At 30.9% G+C, this 18,017-nt stretch overlaps 2 protein-coding genes across 4 annotated transcripts in view; one reads left to right on the top strand and one right to left on the bottom strand.

The window, feature by feature from the left end:
- Nucleotides 1-18,017, bottom strand: part of LOC106692437 (SUN domain-containing ossification factor) — a 118,398-nt gene that overhangs the window by 25,442 nt on the left and 74,939 nt on the right. The window contains exon 2 of one of the 3 annotated variants that reach the window (XM_014438403.3): nucleotides 3,857-3,960. The exons of the other annotated variants lie outside the window; for them this stretch is intronic. Coding sequence (XP_014293889.1) covers nucleotides 3,857-3,954 — 98 coding nt within the window. The 5' untranslated portion in view covers nucleotides 3,955-3,960. The remainder of the gene's footprint in view (nucleotides 1-3,856; nucleotides 3,961-18,017) is intronic. 3 annotated transcript variants of the gene reach the window in all.
- Nucleotides 11,219-14,041, top strand: LOC136795245 (dynein axonemal intermediate chain 7-like). Its single transcript, XM_067045183.1, has one exon. The coding sequence runs from the start codon at nucleotides 11,219-11,221 to the stop codon at nucleotides 14,039-14,041; it is 2,823 nt and encodes a 940-aa protein (XP_066901284.1).

The raw sequence follows: 18,017 nt of genomic DNA, 5'->3' as shown, positions 1-18,017 counted from the left end.
ATGTTGTTCTTTGCTGACCGCACCCCCCGACAAACTTCTCCAATAATTAAAAAATATGGTACATGTTACAAATCAGTGGTGGAAATACAACGGAGCTATCGGTCTGCTTCAAGAATTCAGCATAAAATTATATAGCAGGAATTTTTTTTGTCCTACTTTCTAAGTTAATTTATTAAGCATATACAAAATATACAGAGGAATACATATTTACAATGCCGTTCCTTTGCCACATGGCATTATAAGGGGTTGGGCTGGGTCGGCTGAAAGCGGGGGTCGCTCCACTGAGAATATAGCCGTACATTCTTCCTTATTTATATATTATAGTGCGCATTTTATTATCAATTATACGGGTTAGGAGATATGAACAGGAAAGGTGGATAAGGTAAAGAATTGTTATTTTGTACTTATTTGAAAAAAAAAAAAAAGGATGAACCTGTGTGAAATTGTAGTTTTAAAAAATATCCACACAGTTGAAGGCTATAGTATATAAAATTAGATTTATCTGGAATCGGAAAAAAAAATACTAGGCTTACTTATACATTCCATTTTTTCAAACTTGTAAGAAAGGCTTACACGAAACGCCTAACCGTTGAGTAGATATGGAGTGAAATCTCGCAGAAAAAAAAATTAATTGTCATAAAAAAAAAATGTTTTTAGGAATCGCTATGTGAAAAACAAAAACCAGAAAGAAAAAAATCACAGAAATGGTGAACATTCTACACACAAAATGACCTCGATATTTCTAGAACGTACATGCTAAATGATTGGCAGTATAATAATTAATGCTATACATTCATATCATACAATAAACCATATTTATATAATAAAAAAAAAGGAAGGGATATTTAATTTCAAACTAATAGAAAAAAAAATAGATTGTTTACTTAATTTTAATTTCTCACACATGTTAAGATATCTATTATTTTGCTCAGAAATTAAAAGGCTTGTGATAAGATGAAATACCGTACCTGGCCTGATTAATTATTTAGTTCTTTTATATACCTTGCTTAGCCCAAATGTACATAGTAATATGAAATCAGTAATTTTATTATCAGCATGATTAATTCGTATTTGGTATAGTTCTTTGACGTCGAACGAAACATATATAAAAAACATTAAGCTGCTAAGCGGTCAGAGCAATCAACTAGGAGAAAACGATCTTGCTTGTAACAAGCCGTCACTGAACGTAATGCATACAAATTGCATGCGAAACGAATTTTTAAAAGTATCGCTATTTTTATGATTTATAAAAACTTTGCAAAGCAACAATAATTTTATTATATACTGGTAAGAAAAATTACATTTATTTATTTTTTTAACATTAACATTCTTATCAATTTTTACTTTTCGAAGAATATTACTAAATTTGATTATATTGTGTCTATTAGCCCTGTCATGTACAACAAATATGTTAATTAATTAAATACATAATAAAATATCTATTCTATCTAGTTAAAAAAAAAATTATAATATACCATAATCTGCATTAGGATAAAATAAAAACTAACACAAAATCTACAAATATTGATCAGGTCGCTGAAGGAATGAATGAAATTTTTATGATTCAAATAAAACGTAAAATATAATAAACTCTAAATATCACACAAGAGATGTTATTAAAGAAAGCTGGAAGGGGAGAGGGAAATTTAATAGAAAAAAAAAAAAAATTATTCCGATTTTTCTCTCTTATCACTACAGATATGATTTGATATTTTGACTTAATATTTTTTTATGAACAACTTTATCGTGGATGTTTATCATTATTATTTTTTTTTTTGTAGGGATTCATTTTTAATTATTAAATATCTATCACATTAAAATTTTATACACATATATTCTCCACATTTTTGCGGCGTTTCGGCTCTTTTCAAACCTATTCACCCTAGTTATATAATTAAAATAATGTATTTCAATATACTTCTGAAAGTATTTGTTAAAAATATTTAATTTTTTTTTATTATAAGCTTATATTACACTTTATCTTTACTATTCTTCTGAAATTGCAAAATCCTGTTTTTTGACCTCTTATCAGTCTCATATTCCTCATATCTACCTTTTACCAATCCCACGTGATTCCTTCTTCATTACATTTTACGCTTGTAACAGTTTACTTCATTAGGTTAGTTAATAATTATTATTTTATTTATCATTATTCTCCTTAAATTTTTGATAGTTTGAATACCCTTCCTCCCCACCTTTGAATTTTTTAAGACACTCTTTTACTCTTGTATTGACTCTACCATTTTTGCATCTTTTTATTGTAACGCTGATGAAGACCTAGATTGTGAGTAAAATCGTAGGCAGAAAATAAATAAATCGTTGAATTCAATTTTTTGTTTCTTCTTTACCGTAGCCCTGAAATAAAATAGAGTCAATGTAAAGGTAAACAAAAAGATATAAAAAATAGAACATAAAAAATGTAAAGGTGGAAATATAGAAGCAATCAAACAATTTAAATAAAGATGATAAAGATCGTACAAAAATAATTATTGACTAACATAATAAAGTGAACAGATAATATATAATATTGAAAAGATCTATTAATCAAGATTCTTCCTTATTTATTACATTTTCATGTAGACTGTAATCATAATTTACCTATTATGCTTATCATTTAATTTATTTATTATGTCTCTTTATTAATAGACCTTTTCAATAAAATATATATTATTATGTATGTGCTCACTTTATTATGTTAGTTAATAATTATTTTTGGATTCTATACCTCCTCCTTTTCACTTTTTGTGTTCCATTCATTATATGTTTTTTATTTATTTTTTTACCTTAACATTAAACCTACCTTCTTTATATCTTTTTATTGTAGCCCCAATGAAGAACTACAAAGAAGTTTGAAACATGGGCAGAAAATAAATATTTGATTACTGCATTCGTGTTGACCGCAGTCATGACCATCTCATTCTTATTTACTTTTCTTCTTACTTTATACTAGATAATTTTTTCTTGGCCCTTTTACATCTTCAATATTAAACTCAAGATTCATTTTTAAAAAACACATATTACTAAATATTTAATTTTTTTTTATTATTATAATAAGCTTATATTACACTTTATCTTTAATATCCTTCTGAAATTGCAAAATCCTGTTTTATGACCTCTTATCAGTGTTATATTCCTCATATCTACCTTTTACCAATCCCACATAAATCAATTGATTTATTTATTATATTTTTAACTAAGTTGGAAACAAATTTTATTTCTGGTCTTCAGATAAACTTTATTTGTATTGTCAATTCTTTTTCTTCCATCCATGTTTTATGTTTTTTAATTCCGTTCATAATGAAAATTATATCAATTTTCATAGCACTCTGTTTGTCTATTTTTGTTTAACTATTTTCGTCCGCAAAATAAAGGTACAGTATGGCATTTGCTCAGTTTACGAAGCAGTTCGCCTTATGTTATATTTACATTTCTTTATATATTTATAAAATATTTTGTATTAGTATAACTTAGATAATTTCATATGTATGGAGGCAATTGATTTTTTATATTCTCTTATGTTATTTTATTATATCTATTCTTTACATTTCTTATTTATGTAGAAAGTCTAAAAAGCTTAGGGGGAAGAGTCAGCTGATGTAATAATTCTATTTTATTTAAATTTCGTTTTACATCTGATTGAACTCCACAGCAATATTCACTAAGATAGTTTTTTATTTTCAGTAGGTTTTCCTAAGAATTTCATAGGAGGGGTAAAAATGTTATTATATGAAAATGGAGTATTAATAATGATGGCCGATAGTTATACAAATATCTTGTATATATTACATAATAAATATATCCATGTTATGTAGTGATTGAGAAGCAATCTATATTAAGGTTAGATAATTAGACGTACCGTAAGTAAAATGTCCAGGTGGCGGAGAGGAGAGCCAGGTAGAGGAAGGAGACGTTGAGTAGAGCTGGAGGCCATGTCTCCTGCCACTTACAGCCCATCACATTCTGTCATGACAGTAAGTTCATCCAATCAACAACTAGTCTATCATTATGATGTATGGCTGTCCGGAAAGTACTTGTTAACTCTAACTGGGATATTTTCCGTTTCAACGTTCGCCGTAAAACACAAAGGCACACAAGGATTCCTTAAGTAAAATATTAAAGTTATAGTGGATCACAATGCTCCTTTAGTACCAATCAAATTATTTCAGGAACGATGATTAAATTAACTGATTAAATGAGTTCTATTCTTATAACTGCAACTAACAAAGTCTTGAGACAAACGGAACTGAAAATGTAGGCTCTTGTACAGTAATGTTTTAAAGTTTACTAAATGAGTATTAAATTAAGGTACTTCGTAAACTTGAAAAAATTGATTACAGAAGTCCAAATTTTTCTATCCAGGTTTTCTTAAAACCGTTTTTGTAACCTAACACACTTAACGCAGCAAATAAAGACATAAACATCTTAGTATGTATGTGAAGGCAAGGGCTTGCTATCAAGAAGGGCAGAGAGGGATAAATCAGAGGAGCCCGGAAAGAGCTGACTAAAAAATCTACGCTTCTATAAACAAATATTATTTGAATTTATATGAACAAATTGAAAAAAAAGAAAAATTCAATCAATAATAAATATTCTTTTTTTTTTTTATGGTCTGAAAGTGTATCATAATTCATAAATATACATGCCGTTCATACCTAATTAAAAGAAAAAATCTGCAAAAACGTTAAATTTTACTCGATTATCTAAAACGTTCTTTTAGAAGGTAAAAAGGATGCTGATGTGAATAATATTAGTAGTAAATAAAAGATATTGTAGGTATGGCGGTCAGAGAAGGTCACACAAAATATTAGAATATAGAATTAGGTACCCAGACAATTTTACAATTAATTACAATAACTAATAAATCAATTACACACGGTCAATGGATAAAATTCCTAAATAAAATCTTAACTAATTTTATTGTGAATACTTTGCATTAGGGAATTATCATTAGATTATACTTGTACTACCATTATCAAGTAATTTTGTAAAAAAAATTCCACATAAAATGTGAGGTATTTTATGTAAAAGAATAGACTTTTTTCATGATAGTTTAATCCAAATATTAATATTATTTATTGGAAATTATAGAATCCATTAAAAATTGACAAGGGGGACCGCTGTATTTTGCTCCAGACCTATGACTAGTGAAATTTGTAACTCTAACTCAGATCAGTCCGTTTCAATTAAAAAAACGAGAAATATCATAGAAATATTGAGGAATCACTTAATACCTGGGCCCTGTTTCATAATGAAAGCTAATAGTACAAGTGTAGAAACTAGTGTGGTAATAATACTAATACTTATTATTTTCATAATAGGGATGACTATTAGTGATATTACAGGAATTAAAAAATACTAAAGTACAGGTCAGTGTAATTGAATTAAGATAAATCTACAAGACTAATAGTATTAGTTTGTACTTTATTATGAAACAGGGCCCTGATTAAACGTAGGGATGGGATATCGTTAAGGGTATCTTGTTTCCCATATTTGATATTTCAATATCGATATTTTTCTCTGATACATCGGTTTTTCTAAAAAGAAAAAATTCTTCCAAAATTTTTAGAATACGCACATGATTAAATAGATGAACAAACACAAAAAATCATAGGGAATTTGCGAATCACACTCCTGAGAAATTGATATACGTAAATTATTTTAATTTTTTTTACAGCATACAAAATTGAATAAATACCATCCAGCCAATAATATTGAATCCAAATATCGTTATAGCAGATAGATAAATATTACGATATTTAACGAAAAGATTACCAGTAATTCCGATATTCATTATTAATAGTCGAATATCGGAATTACTGGTAATATTTTAAGTAAATATTACCAGTAATTCCGATATTCACTATTAATATTCGAATATCGACATAAAAATAAAACTTGAATATTTTATTTTAAAAATTCCCAAAGTTTTGCACAAATGAAATATCGATATTTTCTTTTATATCGATATCAAACAGAAATATTAGAATGTTTTGACTTTAAGAATTTGCTGATGTCCATAATGTAAATTGAAGATGGTTAAAATATTAATGATTTTCACCTTTTATTATTTTTTTTTTTTTTGAAAGATTTATTCAGCTAATTATATTTTAGCTAATGTTTGGTGGGTATTTCAATATTTGTTATGTTTACGTTTTGGTAGTCGTGGCATTGCTTTGTTTTAGCATTATTATGAATTGTTTATGTTTTGATTTGGTGTGATATGAAATAGGTCCTTCAATGATTTGTTGTATTATTGTTTTATAATTACTATTTATTTAATTTGTTAAATTTTCGATATTTTAGTTCACATATAATATTGATATCGATATTAACAAATGTCAACATCGATTTTTTTACTTCCGATATTCCATCCCTAGTTAAACGAAGATGAAAAAACTTCTCATCTGGTGATATAAAAGATGGCGATTAGAAACCGCTGACAGGAAACTTGACGAGAAATCGAGAATAGACACTGCCTTTCTCCGTCTTTTTACCCCTTCCTAGAGGGCACCTAATAAAGGAGGCCGTGTGATTTATATGGACGTGGTATCTATTAATTACAAATGGCCGCCGGAAGAATTTTTTTCGTACGGCCTCTTAGAAAGTGATTCTAGCGGTATGGCAGAAAATGACCGAGATGAACAACTGGAGAAAGAATGAAAGTCCACCAGACAACATTCACTTTTGATAATAAGGTTCATTATTCGAGCAACTTGTACAGGTCTATAAAATGTAATTTAAGATATCCGCGGTGTTTTGTAAAACGGGTGAATTCAACAAATCAGATTATCATATTTTATTGGGATAGTCATTAACATTTGGCTGCGATAAATTTGTAAACGGAGCAAATGTTTGTGCTTCAAAAAATGGCTCCAGTTTTCTTTGAAGCCATGAAATAATTTTCGGAGATGTTTCCAACTTTTGATTACTGCTATCAAGTATGACTTTGCGCGCCTCACAGAACCTAACCTGACTTGTTTGTAAGAAAAGTGTTTCCACTTAGCTTAAGAGGGGGAACCACTTTCATGATTTTCATTGCAGGGATCACCGGAACAACTGAAATATTTCTCTTTTTTCTACAACAGTTCTTAATAACAGAAGAGTTCTTTGTATTAGTAGGGTGTGTCGCAACTGTATCAATAAGTATTTCCTGCTTGGGTTTTTGACTATGATACTACTGTTCAAATTAGGGATGTAATAAATACCATTTTAAGGTCAAATATAAGGCTATTCGTCTTGGATAAGAAAGTAATTATTATAATTTTAATTCAAATTTTTTTTTTTTTTTGTAGAATAGAATAATTGAGGAAAACTTTTTTTAACGAATATTTTCAACATTTGTTAGTCTTTTTCCACATTTAACTCTCTAAAGAATGCTTTGACTATTATGCGAACTAAAAGCCATTCATTCCATTAAAAATCAGGGAAGAATTAATATAACTGCAAAATTTCTTATCATTAAGAAATTCACATTACATCCTCTGAATTAATTAGAATATAGGGTAACTAATAGTACTGACTTGCTAATGAGTGCTCAAAATCACCTATACCATTTTTGGGCCGCAATCACCCTAATTAATTTAAGTATGTGAAATACAATTGTAAAAAACGTAAACATATTATAAGTTTTATTGTCTCCAGGAGTCAGAAGCACCTGCTGTTTGGTCCAATCCTCTCTACTTAATACCGCTCTCCAGTTTCGGATCCATAAGATGGATTTTGCATCCATTACTACAGCATCAGAGGCTAGTCTGTCTTCAAGCCCCATAAACTCATTCATTCAGGATTCTGGCTTGCGGTTCATTCTAATAATGTGCCCCGCCCATCGAAGACGTCCTACTTATATTATCCTTTACGTCTGGATGCCTGCAGAAACTATTCTATCGGCGTAGACCATTAATTCTTCATAGAATCACATCATTCGGGTTTACAAGTGAAAAAAGGTTTATGAACCAATATACACCGTTCATTCACCATTATACTTTTTTGCTGCCAAGAATTTCCAGACGAGGTAAAGTACAAAATATTCTCTTTCCAGAATATTACCTGATTCGTCCATTTTTATAGAATACTGAGCATATTACAACACTAATGGCAGACATTAACATTACGAGGAAAAGATTAAGAATGTGGGACAGGTAGGTGCGCTTACCGATGCTGAAATTGCGACCCACTCAACGAAGCGCCGATGGAAGAACAGTTATTCGAACAGATTTGAACTTGCTGACAACAGAGTCCTGTTTAGTAAGAACGCATTATCTTCTAAAAAGTCATTGTATTTTTTAGCATTACAGTGATCAGAAAAACTAATTGCTTGGTTTAAATATATTGCTAAAAAAATAAGTACAATATTTTTTTAAAATTTATCTCAAATGCACTGATTTGCACATTTTTTTTCTTAGTAAGACCCTGCGTTCTTTCTAAAAAAAAAAAAAATTACATTTCAGGCTTATTGAACAGAGAATAACATGTCTCTCTAGAAAGGTCTTAGTTTTAAATGTTTTCTTTAACATATGATATTTTACGAACTATACAAATTTTCATTTAATTGTACTACTCGTTCCTCAAATTGCATAACTGTAGTTTACATTCAAGTTTAAATTGTATTAGTAAAATCCTTAATGCTCCTTATTACGTCACAAATAAACTCATTCACAAAGACCTTAACATCCCATTCGTTGCAGATATGACCCAAAACAGATATGCGTCTTTTCATTCCAAACTCCTTAACAATCCTAACCCATTAATTCTTAATCTTTCATCCTTAAAAATCCCTAATAACCCTCCGAGGCCACAACCAGAAACTTCACAATACCACACAGATCCGTCCTTTGGCCACATCCATCAATGGCAATTAATTTTCATAGTCCACTCAAATAAATTACAAATTAAAATACGACCATAATGATACGTTAGACCTTGGTTATTATTTATGGAGAAGATGGTTGCGGAGCGGTCATGAAGAAGAACATAAATAAGTTAAATATGTATTAGTATTGCCAACGTTTTGGCCAGAATTTTCGAACTTCATCAGTGCTAATAACAAGAAACAAGTTGACGACCATATAATGAATAATTTGAATGTAATCATAACTTAATGACGTGGGTGAAGGAGAGTGGAAAATGAGGTAAAAATAAGAACCTTATTAACTAATGCCAGGAAAGAAGCAAAAGCAAAGTGACATGAAAAATCGGCAAGTTCATTTTTCCCTATTTTTTAACCCCCTTTAACTCTTCCTTCCTCACTCACGTTATTAAGTTATAGTAACGTTTCTTTTATTCATTATATGGTTGTTACTTTTCTTTTTATTCTTAGCGCTAATGAACGCCTGAAATCAGGCCATAAAATAAATTATACTTATTTGTGATCTTCATCTACCACACCTGAACCATCTTCTCCTCAAATAAATGTTCAATTAATGGACGAACTGGTCGAAAATCTGTCCAAACCATATTTTACCAAACTTTCGAAAAAGAAAAAGCCAAATTCCTTAAAAGGCTAAAGCTAAACGGAGAAACCTTTGATCTCGGTCACGTACTATTTCAGAGGTAATTGAATACCAAACAGCTTATTCATAGTGATTTTAATGAATGAAGTACATCAAAAATGAATATATTGCAAAGAGGCTTATAAATCGGAATTCATATCCTTTTAAGGTGATTCTTTCGAAGTTTTAAATAATATATTTATTTCAATATATTAAGGTCAGGAATTACAAAGCTAAAAGTTCACATCGTTGCAATTATCCCTATTGTATTAATTAAAAATCATTATTATTGAGGTATGACGTAATGCTTTATTTTTATATGAGAACCGACGTGAGTGTAAATTTGAATATACCAGTTATTTTATTTTATTTATTTATTTTTTTACATTTAAACTTCTATTTATTATTTAACTATCTAAATTAATTTGAACTGCAAAAACAGTTCTAAAACTATTTAATTTAATTCACCTGTCCTAGACATTTTCCTGAACTAGCTAATTAAACGGCTAAAAGTCAAGTTATACCTAAAATATTTAGAGATCGAAATATATAAGTATATTAGAACAAAAATAGCTCATTAACAATAACTTTTTACCTCCATTCAAATGGATTGATCAAGGTAAACTTAATTTTTTAATAATATAATTATAAGTATTAATTAATTTGTAAAAACAAATAATTTTGATGGATTTATATTATGTTATCTTCTCGGTTGCCTTAATTCTTCAAGAGTGCGTTGCTAAGCATCGGAATATAACAGCAATGAGCACCATGGGAACTGAAAAATAAGTCAGTCTTATTCAGCCTTTTAGACTAAGGAAGTCACGCCAGTAAGTAATTTTAGTAGTATTTAATATAGCCCCAGAGATTTTAATGAATTTATTTAATAACGAATACAATAATATCTTATAATAATAAAAGCATTAGACAGAATAAAACAGTGACGTTATAATTCGAGTGAAGCGAAATGTAGTTATGCCAATGGTTAATGTTGCGTGTAATAGTGTAACATTATCAATATGTTGTAAAATGTGATTTTTTTTTAAACATCAGCACAATATTCAAATCAGACGAGTGTAGTGTTAAGCTATAAAGAGGGTTTAAGAATTTAGTGACCTCCAACTTAAGATTTTATGAGAAAATTCATATTGTAATTAAATATGAATACAGTAAAAGAGGTTCCTCAAAAGAAGTTAAGTTATCAGGTTTTCAGAAGAAACAACCATTTTAAAAGCTATATAAGTTCCATTTTGAAACAGTGTAAATGTATGTATAAGAGCCATTGAAGTGTATAGATTCTTGAGTCTGAATAAAACGAGATTTTCAGTTTTAAAATCAGTTAAATGGGACGTAATACTTATCGATACTTGCGTAACTAAACATTAAATATTAAGTAGTAGATAAGCAATATTAAGGATAAGGATAAGCAATATTAGAATAAGTAATAAAATATCAAATATTTTATTAATTTAATAGAATAAAATAAAATATAAAAACGTGAATATTTAGGCATTTTGTTAGGGATAATTTATGCATATTTTGAGAATGAAAATGTTCAGGACAAACAGTGAACCTACAAAAAAGATTAACTTATATTGTCTGTAAAAAAACAATAAAAAAAAAACAATCTCGTTCGAATGAGAAATTTTTAATTAGTAATAATAAATAAAAGTGGAAACAATAAAACTAAATTAATTACAGTTCTTATTTTGTCGGTAGGATATATCAAAATGGGACCTAAGACACCTGGCAGAAAAGAAAAATTAGCAGCTAAAGCAGCTCAGTTAGAAGCAAAAAAACGTGAAGAAGAAGAAAAAGAAGAACAAGAAAGGCTTGAGCAAGAAAAGCTACTACAACTTGAACGAGAGAGACAGGCAAAGAGAAAGAAGGAAGAGACCGAAATCATGGAGAAATTGACCAGGGATGAAGTCCTTCAAGATACTTGCGATTATTTTCAAAACCTAAGAGAAACGAACTTCGAACATCTTTTACAAATAAGAGAATATCAAGAGTGGGAACGCTATGTAGCTTGTGACAGATTACCATATCCAAATGACGTGCCAAGTATGAATACGTATTTGTATTTGTGGCACAAAACAAAAGAAACAGGTCGGATGGAATTCGTATTTGAAAAGAATGAAGCCATGCTGGCACTACTGAATACTTTACAAGATTACATCGATGAACCTCTTGACGCTAGTGAAAGAAAACTGAACAACTGGAAGGAGGTGAGGGAGAATTACAGGGAAGAATTGAGAAATAAGTTGGATTTAGCATGCTTCCACTTGATAAGAGATGTAGAAGCAAGATTCAACAGAATAAACTATTGGGAATCTGAATTCGAAAAGAGTTCCGAAAATATATCCCTTTGGATGTGGGTATGGATGGTGAGATCAGTTACACCTTCATCTCGCTCAAATCCATCGAAGAATTTCGGTACTGTCACAGCTAAGTTGCCCTCATCCTTTGCGAATTCTCCACTCATCTTGAGAATTCTTCATACGACTTTTGACCATTACAGTGATCGATGTATTACATGGGAAGAACCAAGAAATCCAATAGATCACGACCTTTATGATGAAACAACAATGTGGCATTCTATAAAAGTTGATATAATTTCTGACAAATTCGAATCATTGCAACAGGCTGAAGAAGTGCCGTGCTGGTTCGAAGTACCTGAAGAAGATTTACATTTAAAAACTGGATCACAAGAACTATGTGAATCAACTGCCTTAAATGGTCAGGAAACTGAAAGATCCTTTGAGGAGAGTGAAAGTCTTACGGATATTAAAGACGGAAAGATAAGCAATGAAATTAGTAAGCGGCATAAAAGAGAACTTTTAGAATACATCGTAGATAATAGAGAAAAAATTAAAGAAGGGTCATTTCAAATAGCACAAGAATCACCAGAGGAGAAACCAAAAGCTTCAAGAAATCTCCAAGTATACGTAGGTACATTACCAGTACCGGAAAAGCCAGAAGTTTATAGAATAACAAGTGAAGGAGAAGTAGATGTAGTCAGGACGGATGGAGGTTTGCAGATTGAACCAGAAGAAGAGGAATTGGAAATCGAAAACGAATTTGAAGAATGGGTAAGCCTTTCAGACCCCATGGAAATACAAGACGAAATGGAAATATTTGACATCCTGTATTACGGTGGTAAACTATCAAACGAAAATAACGAAGGAGGGAAAAGGTTGAAAACGCTTCCAGAAATGTTAAGAGAGGTGAGTCCTAAAACAGGGGGCTTATCATATCTCAATCTCTCAGCAGAAGTGAAAAAAAGTTTGTCTGAGATACTGGGCATCAGCATTCCAAATGAAAAAAAGAAAACCGCTGCTGAATATGACGACGAAAAAGAAAAAGGTTTCAAATCACTTAACCAGCACTTACAAGAAGCAAAGGCTCGATATATGGATGCTTACAAGAATGAGTTAAAAGTGCAAATTAGAGAAAACGAACTGAATTTAAGGAAGTTTGCTATTCTAGGGGGAGTTTATAACATAGATCTAATCAAACAAGTTCCGCAACCACACAAGCATAAGGACGGAACCATTGTACAGATCAACTATGGGGATTATAACATCAGTAAAGAAGAATTCTATTTCAAATACGTTCCTCCAATGATCACAGAGGAAGAAGAGAACGATGATGAAGATGCAAAAGCGCCAGTCGATGATGATATAGACAAGTTAATATATGTCGACATACAAGTGTCTGAAACTGTCCTATGGTTTGAGACACCGGCGCCTTATCTATGGGATGCAGATAATAAAGCATGGTCTTCGGAGAACATATATGATGTACGTTTTAACGAAGAGAAACAGATGCTCTCATTTAGAATCGGGAAAACATCTCCTATCGGTATAGCTTCTTTCAAATACTATAACCTACCGTATCAGACGTGGGAGATACGCCCGGCAGCCGACTGGAAGGACACCAAAAGTATAATATTCTCATTGACAGCTTCAGCTGTCATCGTGGAGTATACCATACAAGCTGACAAGGTTTCTCTGAACAGTATTCAGAACGCAACTGGAGCTGCTCTGGACGGCATCCTAGGGATTCCGTTCACACCAAATCAGCTAATTAGAATAATGCGCAAGGCAGGGCTGGATCTATTCCCAGGGTGGGACGCATTCCTCTACGTGGAAGGGAACTCGGCTAAGAAGAAGGTGCTGGAAGAACACGTTTACATGAGCATGGCCATGATGGCTTCATCGTACCAGTTCACCTGGTCGAGATGGAACATGCCTGCTGGTCCGGACAGGATCATCTTTCAGGCGAGGGAATACCTCAAGCCCAAGGAACAGGGCAGCTACAAAATGCTGCTCAACACTACCGATCGTGCTGTCCTAGTCGGCTGTACTGAAGTCAGCCCATCCTTCAGTGACAACCCAGCTTCGGACATCGGCTTCCAAACGGATCTCTTTAACCTTCTTCAGTCCACCGCATCAGAGAAAGCCAAAAAGAGAGCCAAGAAGGCTAATCTAGATGTCGCATTCACACTTTATTACATGCTTCTGCAGACTAAAATGTTCAGTTTTTCATAATTTATTTAAAATAAGCGGTAATTTTGGCCTAAGCTTTTTAATATTAGATTTAAAAGTTCTATTATTAATCTGAACATAAATTAATCCTTAGGTTATTATAAGTTAAATATAAGACTGATAAATAACGATCGATATAAGTAAAATGAGATAATGTAACTATTCTTAGTAAATGAGTAATAATAAGATTTTATTTTTTTAACCTATAGCTCAACCCATCATCTCTTTGAAAAACAACAAAGTTCGATAGTAGTTAAAGTTAAAAATGACTTCATATTAGAACTACCAATAGTACAATGAGGTAATAATTAAATGATTATATTTTTCAACAGACAGTACAATTTTATTATCATAAATGTTTAGCAAATGCGATTAATAATGAACTATTATCTGGCTAGAAATTAACTTTAAAAGAACAGTGAAAGAAAGAAGCTTCTTTCATAAAGAATTCATAATTTCAGGGAAACTATGCTTTCACTACATTGAATATCAGATAATTTTTTTTCGCGCGAAATCTTAAAAAACAGTAGTTACACGTTAGGAAAACACCTATGATATGAGAAACGTATTCCTTAAATCAAATGTAATAAGTATTTTTTTTAATAGTAAGGATTACTAATAAATTATTAGTCGGAGCACATAGATGAAAGTATTTTACCAATACATTTTTCAATATGAATATCCGCAATGAAATCTCAACTATAGGGGAATTAAATAGGTATACAATAAATAAAACAATTATTGATCCATTTTATCACACATAACCGTACAATTATCACACCGTACAATTATAATGTTATAAGTTGTGATAAAAAATTTAAACTTAATAATAATCTAAAAAATTAATATTTGGATCCCTCTTGAGCACGTTTCAAGGTTCAGTTAATTCCAACGGAAAGTGTGAAATCGGTCCGTGGAGATTTCACTATCTATTCCAATAAAATTACTTTTCCGCGCCTATTTCAACTGTTTTCTCAATCAGCCACTCCATTCGTTACACACCAGAGCAAAAATAAATTTTAAAAGGACATTTCTGAAATAAATTATAACATTATTTAATACTATCTATAGGTAGGGATTACACATTTTGGATTTATTAAATCGTTTGTGGAGGTGTAAATTTTTATATCCCTCAGCTTCATTAAAGATATTCTAAATAAAAAAATATTTAAAATAATATGAACAGGAATATCAATAGTAATGTGACAGTATTAAATATTAATCAATAAAAATTAAAATTTTAGTCATTAAAAGTCGTTAAAATGCCATCAAGATTTGGCCTATATCAATGTAAAACGCAGGATGAGAAACAAAGAAATGTCTGATTGTGAGTAAAACTATTTTTAGGTACATTAACTTTAAATTAATTTGTTAATGGTGTTTAATGGCCTTATGGACTCCACTAAATCATGAAGATATGTAAACCACATTAGCTTGAGGTTACGACGAACTGGAATTCAAATATAAATATTGATTTGATGCAATATAAATACTGTATAAGAAGGAACTAACTGCCAAAGTCAAATTCTCTACTTTGATAAATTTTATAGGAAACGCGAGAAAACTTCTCATTCTAATAATATAAAGTTTTTAAACTTAAATTTTTTTATAAACCTTCAAATTCCTCTCGTATTCAATCCTTACAATCCAAAATCCTTCGTAAAATCCTAAATGCTCCTTACTTTGTCACAAATAAAATCATACATAAAGACCTTAATGTTCCCCTATGTAACCAATCAAGCCCGAACCAGATATCACTCCTTCCATTATAAACTCCCTAACCACTCAAATGCCCTAGTTTCTAACCTTACATCCTCTTCCATTCCTGACAATCCTCCGAGGCGCCTAAAAGAAGATGGCCACGAGACCAGCTAATGTAAAATGTCATTAGAGTGCTACCAATGGGTAGTTGCTCTACACGCCTGTAACACTCCATTTTAACTAAGATCAAATTTACTGAATGTATTAAGTAATATACAGTTGTAAATTTCAATAAAGATATTAAAAAAACAAATTTTTTTTTAGTGCAATGTAGCACCAAAATGTAGTTTGCAACGTTCCAAATCACTCACCACACACACATATCAGAGAAAAAATATTTTATACCATGGAATTCTACACTAATATTTAGGGAAATGTTACTTTTAAATTCGCCCAAGAAATTTTGAATTAAGTAAATGTAACCTGAGATAACATGTACTTTGTTTGGGGTGAAAAATTAAAATACTGGTATAATTTTGATACAAGACTTCTTTTATTAAAGGAAAAAGAAAAAAGAGATATCTTCAAAATATACAAATAGAACAAGGCAATCAAAAAGAAGTACAGGTACAGGATTTCAGAATCCATAGAAAAGAAATGACATAATAAAAAGTAGAATATGAATAAGTAAAAATATTATTAGTTGTACCATTTTTTCAATCAAATCCTGAGCAATTAAATAATTATACCTTTTTCCTAATTGTTATATACTAGCCAAATCATGAATGGGCTATAATTTATTTGGAGCAAAGATTTTTGCGGGATAGATTTGTGCTGAGAGTTAAGGAAAATAACTCAAGACCAAGGCTAGAAATAGTGAAGAAATTCTAGTTTTAGAAAATATCTTTTCTGAGAAAAAACCAACAATAATACAGTTCAAAACCAGTATATATTACAAGAAAAACTTGGTAACTCTCAGCATGCTGTCTTATCAGCTATTTAACCACTAAGAGTCATCAAACAGTTGAATAGGTAAGGGGAATGAATAAAGAATCTTGAAAAAGCTAGGATGGAGAATGTATAATTGAACAAAAAATACACTAACAAAAACCAAACTAAACATGCAAATAAAAAGAGATCCTGAATCATTTTTTCCCAAACGATAGGATCACTTCTTGCACTTCAGGTATATATAGATAAAATAAATATCCCGATTACCTTTTTCTTTCGAGTCACAACATCTTAACCGAATTCCCTTGCAGAAATTATTTTATTGAATAGGCAATTAAATATGAATGAGCCCTTATGCTATAATGTATGTGCACTGTATTATACATTATAATGTAAGCCCTGTTATTTAATTGTTCTTTAATTTAATAGTAAATTAATTCATTTTATTTAATTGTATTTCTTTCCTTTAGTTATAGCATCCGTTACTGTGAAATTTTTTCCATATATTTTTAAATTTCCCCAGTTCATTGAACTAGACCATGTTTTTTTATATCAACTTTTACTTTATGAATTTTAATTCATCTTCACGAGTTCTAATTGTGCGCTCACTTGTATCTTTTAGGTCAGCTAATAGAACAACTGCGACAAACAGAACTACTGTGAAAACGTACCTTGAATGAAAAATCCAGAATCTCAATCACTGTGAATACGGTACTATGTCGATACATTGTTCTTAAGTAGTTATACATCAACTAATGTTTCCATACCTTCCTTATGTATCTTTAGCGTAGTTTTTATTTCATATCAAATTAATTACGTGTCAAATTTAGATTTATTTTGATACAAAATCAATTAATTGTCAACAGTGCAATTAAAACTAAAATTGGCAAGTTGAGAGGAAGCATTTCAACGATCAGATGTGATGCTATCGGTACTGCACGTATACGCGAAGGAGAAAGGACATCCCGCAGCGAAGGTTCGAAGAGATAAAATCCGGCGACAATTTCTGATGAGGATATGGGAGGACATTCACTAGAGGTACGATGGCTATACCGTAGCGGAGGTGAGAGGATCACATAAGGCAAGTCTGTGGAGAGATCTTGAGGCCACTTTCCCCGAGGAACTTTCCTAGCCTCAGACCTGTGCACTTAACAACAAGTTAAGTAGAATACAAAGTAAGTAAATTGTACGAGCTCCAGGAACCATCTCAATTAGAGTAAGCTGAATCGTAGCTTGAAGATACGAATCCGATAATATGGATGATCGCAATACAACCCCTTATAATATATTCCGTATTAAGGATATGTATGTATATATATATATATAT

Source organism: Halyomorpha halys, unplaced genomic scaffold (genome assembly GCF_000696795.3).
Source record: "Halyomorpha halys isolate HHAL.00 unplaced genomic scaffold, Hhal_1.1 Scaffold5.1, whole genome shotgun sequence".
NCBI lineage: Eukaryota > Metazoa > Arthropoda > Insecta > Hemiptera > Pentatomidae > Halyomorpha > Halyomorpha halys.
This window is presented reverse-complemented; position numbering and strand designations above follow the sequence as displayed.